This window comes from Haliaeetus albicilla, chromosome 10 (assembly GCF_947461875.1).
Source record: "Haliaeetus albicilla chromosome 10, bHalAlb1.1, whole genome shotgun sequence".
Lineage (NCBI taxonomy): Eukaryota > Metazoa > Chordata > Aves > Accipitriformes > Accipitridae > Haliaeetus > Haliaeetus albicilla.
The window spans coordinates 36,841,824-36,863,143 of record NC_091492.1 but is presented as its reverse complement, the minus strand read 5'-3'; the positions used below and the strand labels follow the sequence as shown (position 1 = coordinate 36,863,143).

The 21,320-nt window shown below is 40.3% G+C and overlaps 1 protein-coding gene across 14 annotated transcripts in view; it reads right to left on the bottom strand.

Moving 5' to 3' along the window:
• The window catches only part of ARVCF (ARVCF delta catenin family member), a 292,495-nt gene that overhangs the window by 144,338 nt on the left and 126,837 nt on the right, over window positions 1-21,320 (bottom strand). The window contains exon 1 of one of the 14 annotated variants that reach the window (XM_069795008.1): window positions 11,720-12,215. The exons of 12 other annotated variants lie outside the window; for them this stretch is intronic. In XM_069795008.1, coding sequence (XP_069651109.1) covers window positions 11,720-11,740 — 21 coding nt within the window. In that variant the 5' untranslated portion in view covers window positions 11,741-12,215. Of the gene's footprint in view, window positions 1-11,719; window positions 12,216-21,320 lie in introns of those variants that run through there. One more of the 14 variants, XM_069795010.1, reaches the window with a different exon arrangement.

Sequence of the window (21,320 nt, the reverse complement as noted above, 5' to 3'; positions counted from 1 at the left end):
AAGTTGATATTCTGAAGCACAAGTTTTCCACTATATTTGTGACTACTGTATGCATTTAGGCTCTCTGCCATTTGCAAAGTATTTCTTTAAACTGATGCCCATCAGATACGAAGCAGAGACAAAAGCTATAAGAAAGTTAATTAAGTTCTGGGATAATGCCAATACTGGACAATCATACAGTTTATTTGGAAAATGCAATCAATTCTGGAGATATAAAATACTACAAAATATTTTAGGCAGATAGCTCTACTCCCCACAACTACTACAGGATGGAGCTGCCAGTTCTGACACTATTGCTGCGTTTATAGATAACTGGATTTGAATTAAACCCAGAAGAGGAAAGAAAAATTGATGCTACACCAGAACAAGTTTTTGCTTGAGGTTTTACACCCTGCCCCCCCAATAAAGTTGAAACATTGATGCCATTTTTACAACAATAAAATATTTACTTTTCTGTTACTGAAGTTGCACAGGATACCCCTGTCACCAAGGCAAGGGGCTAACACTTCATGAAAGCATCGCTTCTAGCTGTTCAACAGGCATCCATTGGGCAGATGGGGGAGAGAAAGAGAAAGAAAGGAAAAAAAGGAGCAGGGTCAGATCAGTAAGCTGAAATCCCAGGAGGCAACCAACATCTTACTTAGAGAAAGATTCATTCAAATTTCATAAACCTATTGAGTGAATAAGGATGCTGGTATCAAAAGGGAAATTAATGATGACCTGAATTTAAAACACAGAAATCACCCTCACAGAGACACACTGACTCACAAACATCTCTGTACTGTAAGGATTCGTAAGAGAAGGTTGCATTCTGGGACATGTCAATTAAAATTAAGAATGAAATAACTCTGTGCAACGGTGCTGAATGGCATTTTCTCTCAAGAGACCACAAGTTCAAATTGAGATTTCAGCTGTGCAATCAGATTTCCATTCTTAACTCTTTCATTTCCGATGCAATTGATCAGCTCATCACAGTCTTCCCTGTCCTTCAATTCTCAACTAGATCCAAAGACACTTTAGAGAGACCTGTACCTGCCTGAAGCCCAAAGTCCAGCCTGTGACAGTACTTCTACCAGAATTAATGAGACATGAGTTCTGCCAGAAAACCAGCTCTAAATTGCTATGGGTGCTATCAGAAGCAAATCTAGAATTTCAGGGACCAGTAAAAAAATTGGAAAGTGGCATTGTAATAACAGAGTGAAGTGCACTGCTCAACTAGTCAAACTGTGCAACAGTTCTGAGGAATTTGTCCTCAACAGTTGCCAGGGCCAATATTTACTTTATTTTGTCCAATGGAGAAGTTGGCCTTCGTCACCTCACATGACCTCCCACACACTAACCACGTGTGCAGTCTGATCCCAACCATGCTTCACAGATAAGTTCACAGCCTGCCTCCATTCTGGATGAAACCAGGAGCCCACACGATCCTATGGGCATTCATACTGCATTCCCACCACCATTATGGGAAACACAATACAGCAGAACCACAAAACAGTATTTCTACTTGAGCTATACTGTGTGAAGTGCCAAACAAAGCCATCCTGACATTTTTCCTCAGTAGAACATGGAGTTGAATTTTAAGAGGGAGGAAAAGTACCTTTTCCCAATTCATTAGCCACCCAAAAATACAGTCTTTGTAATCCACACGAAACATTAAAAACCAACACAGTTTAAGTGGTGTGTTTCTATCATTACATTACATTTTAAAGGCATCTTTAAAAAGCATTTATCTATAGTTCACACTCAGGAGAAAGCGAATTCTCCCTGTCCCTTTAAAAGGAAACTGTGGATTTTTTCTGAAGAATAAAACAAAACACTTAAATTTTAAATACAGGAAGGAGGGATAAGAGCATGGGGGAAGAACCCAACAGTCTTCATAAATATTTTTGTGACTCCAGTTGCCAAAACAGTATCCACATAATGTACCTCAGCCAAGTTTCTCTGAACACAAAAAAAATTCAAAGTGCAACAATTCATGAAGCATACCCACACATTTGCAATGTAGTTATACAAGCATGCACAGCACTTCAGCTGCTGTGGACATGACTCTTCTTCTACTATCTTGACGTACACGGCAGATGCTGATTTTACTAATGTCTCTCTTTCTGGAAAGTCTCTGGAATCCAGCCAAGCTTGGGATGGGCGTTACACAATATTTGCTGTGCCTCTTGGTAGAGGCAGCAAAGGAAGAAAATTACATTTTGTTTGAGTATCAAAAAGTTTGCGTTGGCACTGTTAAGCTGAAATTTTAAAGTGTCAGCTTTGTGAAAGAAAGAAAAAGAAAAATAAACTGATCCCATGTAACTGAAACACAAAGATGATTTTGACTGGAGTCTCAAAAATCAAGAAGCAGAAAAGCGTACTAGATTAACAGTGTGTCACACTAGATTTAAAGCAATTTGTAGGCAGATCTTCAGTTCCTATTTATACACCAACACCAGCAGCCAGATTTTCAAAATTGTTCAGTGGATTGACCCAGCACTCTTTAATTGATCTTTAATTGTATCTGGACTTGGTCTATACTAGCTTGAAAGATCTGAAAGTCTGTCCCTCATTTTTGGTTGCCTATATGGCAGCAGTTTTCGCTTTGAAGATTTGGCTCTTGAAGCAATGGCAGGAAAGAATACATTTTTAAATCCAACATATCAAAAAGGACCATAACATTTTCAACAATGGAACTGAACAACATTCTCCCTCTCACTTCACATTCTCATAGAGTTGATGGAAAATACTTATTTTTGTATGTTAAAATACAGAAGCTGCAACTGCAAATACAAAGGTCTGTCTGTCACTATTATGGAAATAATGAATTAGCACTTCTTTGCACCTCCTTGTAGTTGCAGCCAGGAGAGAAGGGTGTAGTGTCACCTTCTGTTTGCTTTATAGTTACTGAATGTTATCCAAGGAAGCCTTTTTTTGCTACCTCCTACATTGAAATTGATTGATGGCTGCCGTTTTTGATGTAATTACAAACAGCTCTTCCCTCCAGAAATAACCTGCTGAAAAGAATATTGTATGTTAGAAGCAAAGTATTACCCTTAAAAATTGCCAACGGTATGCACTAATACATTGCCCTGGTATTACTATGCCACTAGCTGGTGTCATGACTGTCACTGACAGATGAAAAGCTGAATAGGAAAAAGAAAAGAAATGGGATGTGATAAGATCACATCATAAAATACAAGATAAATGTGCCACCATGACCAAGACGCATTCTAACCTCAGGTAATAAAACAACATGTCATGGTAGAAAGAGAAAGAATGACCCAGATGAGATGAAATTGCTAAGGACAAAAGCAAAATGTTTCTCATCTAGTATTTACTCACATTTACATATGCTAATGTGAGAAATACAATTTTTTAAAACTCTTGGAAACATACCATAGTCCATTCCTTTTTGACAAAGAGAAAAATGAAGAACCAGAAAGTACAATAAGCTTATTAAAAAGCATGGCAGGAGTGGCAGAAGAAAAAAACAAAAAGAAAAACCAAAAACAAGGGGAAAAAAAAAGAAAAAAGAGGGGAAAAAAAGAAAAAAGACGACAAAGATGGGAGCTGTGGCATCAGGTTCCGACACTTTTATTGCTAGGACACAATCACCCTGCAGAAGTGAAATAATCCCATAACTAGCAGACTTAAGAAAGTTTCCGTATATTTTATTAAACATCTACTAACTTGCCTGCCAGTGCTAGAAGGCAAGGACAGGCTTTCCACATAACCGATTCACTGAAATTTCATCCAGAAAACTGCGTGCTTAACTTCCCCCAACCACCAGCGTTAGTTGGCAGCCACTCCCATCGTCCCAGCTTGCTGCCTCCCTTGCTGGGGAGGAAGACAGAACTTTGTTCCCCTCCTATTTGCAAACCAGCCACAGGGTTCTTCCGTAACAGTATATGAACTATGCAAAGCATTTCTGAAGCCCTTATCATGGCGATGAAGGTTTCAGTGCACATGTAAACCAAGGTATTATGCACGTCTTGTATTCTTAAGTTTTGGGAATGTTTTAAGTACTGCCATTCTGATGCCCCAGTAAGGTGGGAAGATTACAATCTCACACGGGTCAGGAACAGGGTAGTCAAGTGCTGCTTTAGGAGGGGCTTTCACCTGCTCACTTTTCTTTACCCAAATGAGCAACAAGTGAGAAAACCCAGAGGGAAATATCTCACCTATGAAGTCCAATCACCTCTTTCATGAGCATTTAAGAACCACATAACTCTCGTATGTTATGAAGACCACCTCTCCTCAAATATCAAGATATGACTGTATTTACAAGATCTAGTAGCAAAAAAAAAAAAAAGAAAAAAAGCAACTAGACGGTAAAGAATTTATTTTGCAGCACACCAGCTAATTTCAAAGTATTACCAACTCAACAGAAAACAACTAAGGCATGATAATACACAAGCCAAGCAGCATTTAGTGGTAGCAATGAAACCATATAGCTTTTGAAGTTACCAGCACAGAAATAACCATTTCCTTTTCACTAAGGGCAACTCTTAATATCATTAGTTACTCTTAAAAAAGAAAGTCGGTTGGCAATCCCAGAGTTCAAGGGGACATCTCATGGCCGGATGCTGTGGAAGCAGCAAGTTAGATTTTACAATAGTAAGCAGCATCAACACGTATTTTATAAATAAAATCTACAATTTACAAAGTCACTCTTTACTTTCACAGCAGCTGGCATTTAAGTTGAAATCTTTTACAACCCAGGAAAAGAGTATTTATAACTGTTCCCTCATTAGAGCATCATAAAAAATGATATAAAAAGTTGCACTCTTAAGCTAGTGGAAACCATCTAGGATTCATCAGAGACTTAAAATGGCAGAGAGATCACCAAGACAGCCCAGCTGGGAAACACTGGTCTCTCAAAACATACTGCTGGTTGTACAGATGAGCTGATAACCAACGTAATTGAGGCCAGTAACATAAAGCATCTGCTGGAATAAATTTAAACGGTAATACATTCCTCCTAATTTAATGTATATGAACAATAGGAGAATTGTTCTGGTCACCACTGCTACCACTAGGAAGAAGGTTTAAGAAGGACAAAACGCTAACAGAAGTCAGCAAGGTGACTGGGAGTAAACAATGTACTTGGGAGAACATCAGCACGACCTGATGCAGAACCAGAGCAGTTGCTCTACAGAATTCATGCCAATATGAGACAGCGGTACCATGCAAGAGGTTCTAGCCACCATTTCAATTTAAAAAATTAGGGTCTGGTTTACCAATGATTAATAAGGATTCAGGAAGGTGTCGATGGAGAAATCCAGCCACCTGCATAACTTGTTCTATAAGTCAGTCATTTAGTCCATTCAAAACAATTTGTTTTGCATTATTGTAACGCAGTACTGTGTAAAGTACAATATGTAGCCTTATATACTGGTTTCCTTACCAAACCTTTCTCCAAAGCTACTTGGAATTTAACATATTTTCAATAGCCTGTATTAAACTCCTAAACCAAGTAACTCCATCTCATTCAAGTTTAGAAAGCTCTCATCTCTGCATAACGTTCTGATATAAACAGTGGTTTATGTCTTTGTTAAATGCATCACAAAACCAACCAGCTAAGGCCCACATGCTGCCATGCCCAGAAGCCAAAAGAGCCTTTATTCCCATAACACTGAATTCCCCTGAGAATCATATCATCAAAAAAGAGAGATGCAAATAACTTCAGATGCAAAACTTGCTAAAATAATTTGAAAGACTTTACAAGTCAAACAGCAGAATAATCCTGATCACACACAGGAGCTGTTTACATCTCAGGGCTCTACCATCCATAAATCAATTCTGCTGTGTATCTTTATCAGCTCCTCAATGAATTACAAGTTTGGAAGTTGAAAAGTCTCCTGAATATTCCAGGTGATTCTGATCAGTGTTACACTACACACAGCTCCAAAGTAATGCTATTAAATTAAATCATCTTCTCATTTCCTCCATATATATATATATATAAACACACATACACACACAAAAATACATTCTCTACAGTATAAAAATAAGCCCTCACATTCTGGTTTCATTTCAGGCTTTCAGGAATATCTCTTTCTCTGAACATTACAATAGTCAGGCTGTGAAAATTTTACTAAAAATAAAAGTTCAGAGCTATGCCAAGTGATTTAGCTTGTGGAAGCAGAAATTCCCAAGCTCAAAAATTCTCCAGGTTTACTTAGAACAGTTTTCACTTTATTTTCTGAATGCCAAATAGAAGCGTTGTGATGCTAAGGATAGATGTGTGGGATTAGCCAAAAGGGAAAACTCAGGCATTTCAATTTCCTGCTGTAAGCAGGTGTGGGCTTGACTCATCAAAGAGGCAAAGAACACCACTGAAAGTAATGAATTTTCACATTACTGCAGTATACAGGGAGCACTGAGTCTGTGGAATCACCACCCCCTAGTAAGGCAGAAGAGATCTTGCCCACCCATTTGTAGATACAAAAGATTATGATTCCTTAGAGAAAGTGAGACTTTAGCCTCTGCATGCTCATCAAGCTTCTCTCAGGTACAGTTAAAGTTGTTCACTGCTTAGGCATGCAGACAAATGAATAATAATAAAAAAAAAATCCCAAAGCCTGGCTGCAACCTAATGAGATACATGAGACACAAAGGACAGTGTAAAATTTAAAACTATCAAAGTTTGAGTTTCAGTTTTCCTTTTATCCAAGAATTTGAAATACACTCTCTCTAGTCTCAGGATTTATTTCAGGCACTTCATTCACTCATAAACCTCTCCTCTTGCTAATTCCATGGCTGGGACACAGGGAGGAATCATCAGGTCCCCCTCATCCTTAAAAGGAGAAACAAAACCAAAGAAAACCTACTAGCGAAATACAATACTATGAAAAATACAGAGGCTAATATGAAATTATGAGGAAGTTTCCTATTAACAAAAAAACCTTGGAAGGCAGAGTTAAACAGAAGAAAGTTCCCATTCACTATCAACCCTCATACGCAACCTTAACTTTTTCTGCCATTATTCCATAAAGTCATTATTGGGCATAGCTGAGCTTTGCTGGACTACATCAGTCACACAAAAGATGCTACCGAAACAACAGTAGTTTTCAAAAACATGAAGAACAGTGTCTTTCTAACACTCCCTTCTGCCCTTGGGAAGATCTGACCAAACAAAATGTACACAGAGCTCCCAGGCCAAGTCACTGCAGATGTGAAACCCCTGTATTGTCTTGATGTTGTTTCACCAGCAAGAGTAGTTACATGAGATCCTTATGCATATGCTTCTGTTTATTCCTTGTCCTTTTCTTTCTCCCACTAACCTAATTAATACAGAGCTGCTTCTCCTCCCTGCTGCACCTCCAGGAGGAAGGCACAGCTCTTCCAAGGGCCTCAAACAGTCTGGTTCAAGCTGTCATTCCTCTTTTCCTAAAGCATGTAGGGTTTGCTTCAGTTTTTAAGCTGGATCAATTCACTGGTCTTGTCCACAGAACGGTCCTGAAAACACGTGTTTACGTGACCAAGAGGGTAACCTGTTGCGTAATTTGGGAAACCAACAGCCAGCAGCAGCAAAGGATAGATCTTCTTAGCCCAGTGAAGCTGAAGCTCCCATCTCACACAACCATACCCACAAATGTTTCCAGAAAGGTGAACAAGCAGTGGTGGAGTCTGAAATTTTAGTTTCCTTAATTAAATCCATGTTATCTTAGAAGTATTAATTCTGTGTCTCAGAGTAGTATCTTGGGGGGTGAGGGGAGGGAGTAACACCTCCTTAAATTAACATAGGCATTTCAGCAGTTTCAGGGTGGGAAGAAGCAGTAAGTGAAATATGGTATGTTCCCTACACCTTTATGGCATGCTTCAAATGAAACAGGAGCTTTTTAGAAGTTTCCCAGCACAATTTTGCCATCACAGAGGAAATTAACTTAGAGCAACTAAGGAACAGATGCAAGAACAGGTAAAGACACACTGAGAACATGCTAAAATCCTCATATGCAGATAAATGCCTCATTATGTAACACCCAAATATAGACACAACTATTTTCACTGAGTGGCCCTGACCCTACTCTTACCGGTCAGTATGAAAACCTTAATTTAATGGCAGAAACTCCTCAAAGAAGAGTCTTTCACATGAAATGTTTGCAAGCCACCTCGTTAAAAATGTCCAGCCTGTGGAGTTTCAAATGCGAGTGTTTAACATGCTTTTTTCCCCCATGCTTTTTATCTTCTCTAATGATTATTTCTACATTATGAAAGATGTTGAGTGTACTTTTAAAAAAACCAACCAACCAGTTTTATTTTTAGTAACTGCAGTGTAACTTAAGCAAAAAATGCAGACAGCCTGATTCTCCCTGTACACCAGCTCACCTCATGACCCTTGGGACAGGTGGCTAAGCAACACGGCCTCGGGAAGCACAATTGCTGGAATGCTTTGCTTGGTATATCTATTGCTGTTACAAAGCTGTATACACACCGGCAGACGCACAAATTGGGCAGTATAAACCCTCATACCCCAACAGCACACAACAGCACTTTTAGAAGAACGCAGTTCTTGCAACAGCATTTTCAGAAACAGAACATTTCCATTCTCACAACCTACACATTGTGTCCTGCTGCAGCTCCAGAGCATCCTAGCCATGAGGAAGGACCTCACTGTGCAAACCCCTGTATCAAGAGGTAAAGGCACATCCCCACACCCGAGTTCTGAAGTTTCATACCCAAGTTAAGCAGTAGCTGCCTAAAGAGTCACAACGTCCACCCTCCTGCAGGGAGTTACTGCCTCTGTTGCAGAGCTAGCAGAAGGGAACACATGCCTCCACTCAGTTGCTCCAGTACATAGTTCAACATCTCAGTAACCAAGTCCCAGAACATATTCCCTTTGCCCAGCTCTGCTACAGAGGTCACAACTGCTGGCAAAGGGTTTACTTTGGGAAGTAGGGAGGAGTCAACATTGTAGACTTCTGCATCTCTTCACTCCAAGGTAGTGGAGCACATTAGACCTGTTTCAGGTCTATTATATGTGAGAATCCATGGGTGAATCTGTATAATGATCCATGTTAAAAATTAAGCTCCCTTCGTACTTGGTTTTTCTAGTATGACTTGCCCAACTGTTTGGAAAATGATGATGCTTTTGCATGCTGCACCTCCAATGAACATTTCTTCCACAAGATTTCCACCACCAGTGCAGACTCATACCAGGTATGTCACTAATGCATTAACCACTTTTTCATCCTGCCAGATCTAAGATTTCGTACTCTCTCACATCAGCATCATCGTCTAGCGAAATGCTTCAGGCACAAAGTGCTGAGGAATGGCAGCATCACTGAGTTCGGTGCCTGAGTTAGGAACGTTAGCAAAGTATTTTCTGAAGCAGGAATAACACAGAACTGAAGAGTTTTTGGCAAAAGTCACTTTTAGCGACTCCTTTCCCCTTCATAACTTCATGGCCCCGAGGCAAGCCAGCACTTAAGATTTCAGATCCAGATCAAAGCTGTATGTCATATAGTAACCAAACATATTTTAACAGTTCCAGACTTCAAGATCCTTCTGAATTCATAAGCTCTATACTTCCTTTCAGGCCACTGCAGAATGTCAGACTGCAGATACTTGGCACAAACTTCAGCAGTCTTCATCCCTCATCAGAAGGAAGGGGAACGGCCAAGGGAGAATGCCCAGGGTGACACCTGCCCTGCCCACTCATGGCCACAAGAACAGTTTTTCAGTCTTGTTTCTTCTACCAGTGCTCCCAGGTACAATGCTGCTTTTGTGGCCCAAAACTTCAGGAAGCGTGACTATTCCCGTTAGAAGCCAAAAGCATAGTTAGAAGTTACTCTTGGTTCTTTTTAATTATGATTTCATAGCTGTCTTTAGTTAAAGACCTAATGTGTTTAGATAATGTGGCAGAATTCCGTTCTAGCATCTCTCCTATTTCTGTCTGTATGGATTGTGTAGACTTGCCATTCACCTCAAAGTCACTTATCCATTTGGCTTAGTTTTACTTAATTGTGATCATTAAAGCTAAAAAGATTACTTTCTAGAGGCCCTGTAACTGCACAATAAATTTCTCTGACAACTCAGGGTTTAAAACTACAGCCTTTCATCAAGCAAAGCATTCTCTAATACACTGTTGCAGTGTCAGACTGATCAGTTACATTGCAAAAAGACCTCAGAATGAATCAATAACCCTTGCTCCATCAGAAAAGATAACATATCTCTGTCTGATCCACAACTATGACAGGCAGCATGAAAATCAAAACCATGAGATTTTTTTTGTTTTGATATGGAAGAAGAATTTACAAGTTAACTGAAATGCATGACCTAAAGTGATTAACTATAATCTTCCACTCTCACTCAAGCTTTTCCTCCTCTCAAAATAGAAAAACCAGAAGACAAGAACACAGCTCTACTGCACAAGTCAAAAGACATTAAACACACCTTTTTTTTACAGTTAGCATTCTGCTCCTTACCTCCAATTATTTTCTTCATGTATTGAAAAAAACCCAACCAAAAACAAGATCCAAAGAGCTGCTAATTATATCTATCTAAAAATCAACAACCCGTTGCTTGTAATTTGACAGGTACAGTAACTTCAGGTCAGGAAGTAGGAACGGGACCACGTACACAGATAAAATCCCTTCCTCCCTAAGAAGTGCACAGGTAGCGTGACACAAACAAGCACCCAAACAAAACCAGGATTCGGTCACCTCTAGCAGGCAGGGCAGCGATTACAGGGACTGCCTACAGACAAAGAAATGATCACTCAAGGGCCCAGCTGAAAGGGCTACTCTTCCCTCAAGGGAACCAACATCCTATTTGCATCAAGAAACGATTCAGCCTTCTGTTACTGGGACAGACAAGTCGAACACAACGCAATTACACCACACTGAAGCACCTCTGACAATTCCAGTGCACCGAATGTAAGCGAATTCATAGATGTATTATCAGTGATGTATTACCGTTGCATTTTCTTATCCTAAAATACTGTCTTAATAAAAAGGCAGAAAAGAGAAAGGAGGGTCAAGAAACAGGTAATACCTCATCCTAGTTTGAGGAGCAGCTCTACCCTGCCACCACCTGAATTTATAGGGTTTCCCGAGGCTCACAAGGTGTAGATGAAGGAGGTTAATAAGGTAAGCACCTGTAAGTTACAGGAGTCTACATGATCTCTATTTCTTTAAATCTAGTCTGCAACAGCTTTAGTCTGCAATGCCCAATGACACTCCAAGGTAAAGAATAGTATTTGAGATCTTTTCACACAGAGCTGTAAGTCCATTATAATTATTAACGTGACAGCCAAGATGGCTTTTTAAGATAACATTTAGAGTCGAAAACTGAAGTTAGTTCCCTGGTACGTTCAACAACCAAATCAAAGTGAAAGCAGCGAACACTGTATGGGAAAAGCAAACATTTAACAAAAGCCCAACAGCAAAGCTTTCTTTTTTTAAAAGCAGTATTTCTTGCTGTTCATGTCAAAGAGTTCCCTAGATTTATTGAGCAGGACAAGAAGGTCAAAGAAAACAATGGCTTGCTTTTTTGGGTGTTTCACCAGTTAACACAACAGAGACAAAAGCAAAATCTCTCTCGAATGCTCTGTTAGAAAGAGCAGCTCAGCTTTTGCTCTTAGTTCTCAGCTAAGAAATGAAAACACAAGTAAACAAACCCTTCCACCTCCCCTGACAGCTCTCTCCTTTCCACACAGCCGGGACCGCTGCACATGCGGACGCCCAGAACTGCCAGAGCCCGAAGGGAAGGACACAAGTTTAGCACTAACCTGTTTGAGTTCCGCAGGCATTTACGCAAGGTGCCAGTTTCACAGTCCCTGGCAGAGAACACCTCCAGCTACCTGCAAACCCTCCGCAGGGACCCAGCCTTCTCCTCTGACAGCCTCCAGAGTCTCTCCCCTCCGCGAAGCTCCCTCCTTTTGTAACCCGACCAGCAACCTCGCCGCTCCAGAGAGCCCCTCCGCAGCCTCCCTACGGACAGAGCCCATCCAGGGAAAAAGCGACCACCGACCAACGCCGCCGCTCCGTCGGGAGGAAAGAAAAAAACCGACCCAAAACCACCGCCGGGGACGCGTCCCTTTCACATGGCTCTCCCCTCCGCCCGGCAGGCTCCGTCCCGGGGAGGGAGCGAGCAGGGGGGCGGCACTGACGGGCAGCCGCAGCCGGAGCGGGGCCGGGGCGCGGCCACGCCCGGCGCGCCGGGGGAGCGGGGAGCGCCCGCCGGCTTCGGCTCCTCGGCGGGCTGCGGGCTCCGGGGCGGCGAGCGAGCCGAGCGCCGGCGGACGAGCCTCTCTCCGTGCCCGGCGCCGCCGTGCGGTCCCTCCGGCCGGGCGCGGGAGGGCGGCGGCCCGCGGGCGAGGCGGGGGGGGGGCACCGACCGGAGCCCCCGGGGTTCCCACGCTTCCCGGCCCGCCCCCCCCGGATCTCTCCCGCTGGAGTGTAAAGACAAAGAGGGAAAACGTCACGAAGCAAAACGGCTGTTCGCAGCCTCTCCTAAAAGGCTAACCTGCTGGCTACGGAGGAGAAAGCCCTTCAGATACGGTCTGCCCGGAAAGCGCAGTTGCCTCGCGAATTACAGGGAGGTCTAAGGAGAAGGCACACGAAAAGAAACCCTCTGGCTTGCTTACTTTTTGCACTTCGCTTCGAGATGAACGCCATCCCTAAGGCACCGACGCCGGAGAAAGATGTTCTTCCATCACGGTCTCCTCCCTTTTCCATCTTACACAGATGCAGTGAGGCTTAGAGCTCAAAGTACAACCGGCCTCATTTTTTTAAAACCATTCACCTGCCCACAAACCTGTCCCACATTCATTAAAAGATTGTCTTGATAAATTACTCATTACCAAAATGAATGCCAGATGTGCTATACCTTGCAACCACCACATTCTGCAACAAAACCTGGGACTTCACAGCATGATACAGCATGGTTTTCATGTCCATTTATTGCAAGTAAATTCAAAGTACCCAGCTTTTAACATTCAGTCTTTGGACAGGCAGCCAGGCTGCGAACCTCCTGAAGTCCCAGGGAAGGAAGAGAGCCTCCCATACTTCTTATTCTAGGATCTGATCCTTCTTTCTGCCTTTTCCAAGAAACCACAGGAAGGGTAGGTATTAATAAATATACTAAGACATCAAGCCTCTTATAAGAAAGACACCTAGGTGGGTAGGTGTAAACCAGCCTTAACTAAACCTGAAGACTTTTTCACCCACCACAGGGGCAGGAAGGCATGCTTACCCAGCACTGGAACTGAAGCCTTGCCCTTCAGATGTAACCAGTTAACCAGGTCTGAGAGGCAGCCAGCTAAGTCCTCCCCCAGTGCTAAATAACCAGCACTGCTTGCAGTCACCAGCCAAAAGGTAATGGTTGTTTTTCCTCTTCTGTACTAGGTTCCTGCAGCAAACCAAAGCAATAAATAAATCCACCACTCTAACAGCTGGTAGCTGAGCAATGGTAATTAGGGACTGAAAGCTACTGGAATCAAATTAGAGACTATCCCTGCACAACAGGGATAGTCAGAGACAGCAAGACCAGCTATAAAGCAGAAAGGTACATTACAATTTAATCTTCTTTAATTAATTATCAGAATAGGTACCTTTGCAGAAAAGTGTCTTTTCATCCCAGCTTCAGGTTCCCAGAAAATTCGAAAATATGCTTCCAGTGTCAACATAATTAACATGTTAATTACTATCAATCCTACCAGATCAACATTAAAAGGTGGCATCTCCTATACTGACATTTAAGATCGGAAGGAATGTTTCAGACCTATTTAATACTAATTTCAGGCTTCCTGTTACTGCCAATGTCAGCATTCCAGCTGAGTATTAGAGCCAAGGCTTTGTATTTTAGCAGCAGAGAACAGAGCAGAACCATGTTACCCAACTCTGATCCTAATTTGTTTAAAAATAAATGCCGTAAAGGTTGACAAGTGCAATGGTAGATGTTTCACAAGGTTTAGCTGGAACAAAGTATTTGCTTCACTGGAGGGAAAAAATATGCTCTGAGTCTAGCTACAGTGGAATAATTTAGAGGCAACTGGTGGTAGCCGTTAATAAAATACCTAAAGGGCAAAGCAAAGCAAAAGGAACGCATTTTGTATGAGTCTCCTGTACTTTTGTACAGCACTTTCCCCTGGCTTCTCCTTGTCCAACTTATCTTCAGTTAACAAATTAAAATAGCTCAACTTTTGTTGAGGCCATGCTGGCATAGAAAAGTACCATTCAGTTTAGGCATGCACATGGATACGTGCCAGACCTTTATACACTGTCAAAGAAAAAAAACGTTATAAAGTCCGTATCCATAGGGCGCTGAAGTAGCTACTCTTGCATGCAAAACGACGAAACTGAAAACCTTCCTGGATGGACTTGCCAATTCTTACTCACATACGAAGTCTCTCATGTTGTAAACCCACAGGTATTTGTGCAAGCCATGCAAGTTTAGCGTTGCTGGATTTTGAACTCCCACCTTCTGGAGTCAGGTTGTTATTTAAAAACACAATTTTCCTTTCAAAAATATAATACGTGCTTGTAGGCCTTCTGGTTGTAAAGTAGATTTTGAAAATGTGTTGACTCAAAGCCAAACATTTAAAAAAAAAAAAAGGCAAAATACATCTCAAGTCCCCTTATTTCTTAGCGGCTTACAATATTTTACCAGCTCGTATAATTCTGAATGCTGGGATTTGGCAATGCTGAAGTAAAAGAACTAATTACCTAAATAAGAGTTATAGATTAGATCCCTAAGGTTATACTGAACTTCCAAATTCTGGCAACAAACACTCTATCCATTAGCATCAGACTGCTGACTACACCACAACTTCCCCCTCCTTCTTTTTAATGAACCTTAATTTCTTAATCTGTCACATTTTTCTCAGCTGCAAAAGTAGGGTGAAAACGTTCTTTCTTCTCTCTGAGAAATTAAAAATGTATAAATAGGAAGGGATTTAATTCTCTAGAAGATGGAGTAGTATAGTATCTGGGCCAAGCTCTCTTTTTTTTATTTTCTCGCATTACCCTTAAAAAATTCTCCATCACTAGTGCTGTACTATAGATTGATCTGCTCTCAGAGGCAGTAAAAATGAAATGGTTTACAGCTCTGCCTGGAAACATAACATATGGCTTCAGTGATATGTAACTTCCATAAACCCAACAGAGCAAGAAGGCACAAGATGAATCAAGAATCCCAGCTAACCCTATAGGTAAAAACACCACAGTCACCCATGGCAACTCTCAGAATTAGATAGCCTATATTCATATAGGTGCTTCCATGGCCAGGATATTTTACTGTCGTTCTGGGAATTTCATGCAGCAAATAAACAAGGTGAGGGAGAGAACTGAAGAATAGTAAGTACACCGTGATGTGTCCCTGTGCCCTACTGTAATGATTTTAATACAGACAAATGAAAATAGAACATTGTATCTTCAAGATACATTTTGAAATCTTCTCCTGTTACCATTTCCATAATTTTAAAATATATTTGAAAAGTTACATGAGCCCTTTCAAAGCATCTGTACTTGCTCCAGAATGGTTGCATGACTCTAGCAGGACAAATCCACCAGGATATTTCTAACATTTCCATCAACATGGTTTTGACAATCTTTTTGCTTTCATACTGCAAGGTTAGAAATGGAGATGAAGCCAGACTGCCTCAACTGGAGAGTAGCTGTATATCAACGGAGGATGATTTTATGTGTCATCCTTATTTAAGAATACAGTATTAAAGAAGAGGTCTAAAGGATCACAAGGCTGAAGAATGATATGGCAAAGAGGAAGCAGACACTTTCTGTAGGGGGACAGCATTAGACATTTCAGTAAGTTCAGGGGGTTTTCATATGTATACAAAAAGAGCTTCCACCTTGCTACATCTAGTATCAGTCAACTCCATTTCATCCAAGTTGTCATATGACAGGATGAGAACAAGGACAGTCTGGTGACAGCACTGCTTACATTAGAAATAAAGGACAGAGGAAACTACATGTCACTGCATATAGGTCACAGCTGAATGAATGACCTATGTTTCTTCCCAGCAGCTTCATTTAGGTAAGAATCAACTGCATTTTACAGGGATAAAAACAGAAAAATCTCCTCCAGTTTAAGAAAAAAAAATATTAAAATAGCTTTACATTTATAACAGAATGACAACAGCAAGGAAAACAAATCAAATTTAAGGTTGGTACTATGACCATAATTTCATGCTGTAGTTACTGGAAAGGAAAACAAAGACACTCAAATGCAGGAAAGACAGACCCAGTATTAACCATTTTTCATTTCTTAGATTTTGTTTTGGTTTTTGGATTTTCCAGATGATTTGTGCTGTATTTCAAGCTGCACATTACAATCACTTGCTCAGAAGATACCAGCTTAACATGTCATTCACTCATCCAGAGGGCAAAAATGTGGTTTGCCATTATGTACTGGATTGATACCCCTCTGTACCATCAACCGATTTGTATAGTAATTACTATCCTCCTCAAATCAAAACCTGAAGCTGTTTTGAATTTTCTCCTGAAGAGAGAATTAAGGTCTCTGTGTATGAAATTTTATTCCAGAGCAAGTTTCTTGTATTTTAAATACTTACATATGAAAGTAAGACTGCAAAAATGGAGAAGAGCTAATCGAGATGTGTTAGAAACATGGAGACTGTAGTCCTTTTCAATCTTTAACTACAGTATTCTAAAAATGCCACTCTGCCAGCAGCTAAAGATACATTTTAGATTAAGTCCCTAAAATGAACTCTGACAGTATTCTACAGCATTTCCCAGTCACCACAACTATGGTTAAAAAAAATGTTCTCTTCAGCTAGTAATTTGGTAGCTTAAAAAGGGAAGCAGTTTTGTTTTTTGGGTTTTTTAAAATATATACATATAAAAAAAGTAAATTGTAACATTTAGATCAAAGGTTTTAATTATAGTTGGCACGCAGCCTCAGGCTGCACATGGCCATCTTTGGCCATTCTGTTCTCAGTCACACCGATGACTTCAGTGAATTACTCCACATTTGTGACAAAGCAAGCGAGAGCATAATTCGACCATTAACAAGATGGCCTAAACTAGCAAAAGGCTCAGTAATTTATCAATGTCATCATAGCCCAACATTCATTTTGGGCTCTTTCAGGATTCGTTCACAAGAGCTTATAGATACTGGAGACAGCTGAAATGGAATTGTAGAAAATTTTGGGGTTTAAAAGCCAGGCTGAACCCTTAAGGTCCAAAGCTCAAAGGGCTCAGGGGAAGAGGAAATTGCCTGTTGGCCTGCTTGTTGGTTTTAAAGTTTCTGCAAAACATTCTTGCGGCTACGTGTGGATCTGCAAGGGTAGAGGCTTATGAAGACTGACCAACTCCTGTGCAATGCCTTGTAGGGATAAAGGTCTGCCTTGCTTATACGGGTACGGATCAAGGCCTACATTAGTAACAAAATCTCTTCATAAAATTGAGACATATCGTGCAAAAAGGTTTTGTGAAGGTTTAAAATCTTTTTTCCTGAACATCCCAGCTGAACTAGTACAGCAGTATGCTTGGGAACTAAAATGTAGGAGAATTAAAAATCTTAAAAAGCCAGTACAATTAATCATGTTCTGCTGTCTGAGCTGAGAAATAAACAAGCAGGAGAACATGAAAAATAAATCATGACTTTAAAATGTAAGATGTTTTCATTTCATGACTAGAAAGTTGTTTTTTAAAAAAGTCCTGTTAAACCTGATAATACTCTTTAATGTTTTAATGTTTACATTTGAATGTTCCTGTTTTAAGACATTTTTAATAATTACTTGCAGGTATACTTACTGATCTTGCAACAGACCAACCTGGATGCTTGTTTACATAATAAGGTACACACAGCAAACAGAATTTATTTTTGACATGTTTCTCTTATATGTACTTCTAGAAGAAAACATAGTTCTATTAGTAAAGCAATGTAAAATCATGGAAAATTATTATGAAACTGTGAATTTGTCATTCAAATTAAATAATTTTAATTTAAACCTGGCACAGTTCCAGGCCAGAAAGGTTAACAGCTGTGGAAAATTATTCGTTCACAAATCTGGGCAAACAAAATAAGAAAATCCTTGCCTTTCAGTTGCTTTCAAAACCTCATTTAATAAAAAACCACACAAAAGTTGAGATTTTTCAAGGCAAATGAAACTGCAAAAATATTTTGGAGATGCTTAGGGTAAATGTGGTCATTGCATTGCACTAGTATAATCATTAGCATAAACCAGTTGCTGTCCTGCTGACAAACATTAGATTGCACTTTGGAATTTAGTATTTACCAGATTGAGTTGCAGAGCACATACTTAAGAGATGAAGTATGAGACATGAAAGTGAGGTACTGTTGATGCTAGAGAAAAAAGTGAGATTTCTGCAAAGGCATGCATCTTTGAGCTAAAAGACATATTTTCAACCTGCACATGTAAAACTATAAAATACTATGTAATTAAATTCTGAAAAACAAATCACTGTGTTGGAAAGAATAAAATAATTATCTCCTTACCAGAGGGTCAGTTTCTCAGTTGCTGGGTTCCCTTTTTAAAATTTTTTAAAGAATTCTTTGGGATTTTAAACTAGATACTTTTTAAACTAGATTTGCTGACAAAGTTTTATACAAGCACTTCTCAGATAACGCAACTGATTTTGAGTCAAGTCTGCTGCATGCCAGCAGACCTCACCCCCGAATAACTCTAATAAGTGAGGTTTAGGTGGTTTGCTTATCAGACAAATCCCTTCTGGAAAGCACTTCACAGCTTCTGATGCAGCTGGTTAAATCTTCCTAGTTGTTGCTGAAACTGATGCCAATATTCCCGTTCACTTTTGTATCCATGTTTTTACCATCTAAGGCCTTAAATGAAGACTGAAGAATAATCATAGGAGAGAAGCTAAAACAAGAAATAGAACCACCGGGAAATGTAAATTCTCACAGGAATACTACTTGAGTCCATCCTTCAGAGGCTCTCATATGATATACCATGATGCCTGTGGCACAAACTCTCTTTTTTTGTTAGCCTTGTGCTATTGCATTCCTCCTGCAATACAGGAAGCACGTTCTAGGATTTCTTTTGGAATTTGGGTAATCCCAGCAGAAGGGCAAACAGCAGGAGCTCCTTGAGCTCACAATGGTGCAACATGCCATACTGTCACTCCGGAAAGTCTCTATTTCAAACACCTGCAGTAATTCCAAGAGAGCTACTGTTCTAGCTGAATTTCTGTAAGGTGTGGGCTGGCTTAGCAACACTGTCTTAAGCCATCTGCAGTACTTTGGCCCTGAGAAACATCAGTTCCTTGCTTCCAGTTTCCACTGTTGCTGAGCTATCGGCAAAAGATCCTGACTCTCACTGTAAACCAGGAGTCGATGCTTTCGCAGAGACGGGACACTGCCCATAAAAAAGGCAGCAAAATCTCCAACCTCCAAACTAAACTCAACTATTATCATCTCCAACACAGCAGAAGCCAGAGACAGGATCACACCTCACGCATGGGGAACACGTCTCCCTGAAAAGTAGCTGAGTAACGGCTTCTGGTCCAGTACCTTACTGTGCTGGGATTCATAGGTACTGCAAATATCTCTCAGCTCACACTGAATTCTGATCTAAGGACTCATTCTCCCATGGGAATCATATTCCCAAATCTCCCCCCTCCTTCCCCCCGGAACCTTTGAATAGTTGCACATATGCAGAAGCTGAAACCCGACCCAGGTCATTCCTAGAAATTCAGTAAGACTACTCATACGTACTGAATTTACAGGATCAGGCTGATGGCATAGCTCGCGCATGTGTAACTGCACAGTGACCTGTAGGCCAAAAGAACACAAGAGCTGAATTACAGAGATAGGGGAGCTGAGAGCAGGGGCACCAGCAGCTGGCTGGAGAACTGGCACGATATGACTTTTGACACCGAACCATACTGTACCCCTGAGTCAGAACTTACATTTCTATGGTTTCAACTGGTTTTATAAAGGAATTAGGGCTATCCCCACAAATTCTTTCAACATTTTGCAATCTGCTCAGTACTAGCAGAAGTAGAACATGCATGGGTTAACTACCGATGAGGTTTTTTCTGGCTATTTGGCATTGTAACAGGAAATAGTACTGTGACACCAGGGAGCTGTCATGAACCAACAGCATTGTTGTCTGTACCTGACCTTACCTGTGAGGTAAAAAAAAAAAAAAAAAAAAGTAATTTTCCATGCTGTCAGTCCCTTAATACGAGCACAAATATGTTATATAACAAAGGAAGCCAGGAGGCACTACAAACAACAACTAATTACATAAAACTTTACATGCAAAGATGGAACTGCGTTCTGTATGAGATGGAAAGGAGAAAAAAAAAAGGTAAGCTGATGACTCAGTGCAGCTCAGAACCCATTTTTGCTTCTTCTCTGCAGTTGTTCAAACATAAATACAATATTAATGCACCCATGTTCTTACAGTCAAAGCACTGGAAACAGTCTCTATGTTCTAACAGTCTGCACTATGTCAGTGTGGAGCAGAGAATCTTAAATAAAAGTAATGAAATACAGACAGAAGAGTTATGTTGCCCAAACTAACTCAGAAAGGTTAACCTGATGGTATTTTCTTAGAAAAGCAATTTGAGCTAATCTTCTTGTATTTTTTTAAATTCTCGCCATGTGTTCTGGTGTGCTTTAGAGTTCACCTTTTACTTGAAAGTGACCCTCAATTCACAAAATGTCATTTTTGGCAGAAGTCAGTGGTACCTCAGATTAACACAAAGACTGAAGAATATTGGTGTTTAATTATCGCTACAAAATACCTGCCTAAAAATTTAAAAAATGAAAATGTGTGTGTTAGTTTTTAAACAGGTGTTATTTCTCTGGAACATAAGTTGAAATATAAATGATCCAAATCATAACTATGAAAATATTCTGTAGCTTTTTCCATAAGCTGATTTTCCTTGAACAGCTATAATCACATTTGCAAAGTGAAGAAAAGATTAATTTTATTAACTTGGTTGATTACTGACATTTCAGGATGGTCTTTTGGGGTATTATTTGTTGGGAGGGGGTTTTTTGGGTTGCTGGTTTTTGGCGAGGGTGTTAATAGAAAAAACCCCAACCAAACAGTATGTGATTTCAAGTTTCTTCATTCCCACTTACTTTTCTGCCTTCCTTTCAACTCTATTTTGCTAATACCTTGGTTAAACACAAAGTTAGGGAATATTTGCACCAAAAATATGTATCAATTTATAAAAAAGCATGGTCAAACATATGTCAGACCTAGGGAAACATATGAAAAAAGCTCTTACCAGTTATAGAGGTAAGACACTAATTAAACACAATAGATAATTTCGAGCCTGTGTTCATTACCATACCTCTTAACGAATAATCACAGTAGCAGTAAAAAAAGACTGACTCAAAAACCTCATCAC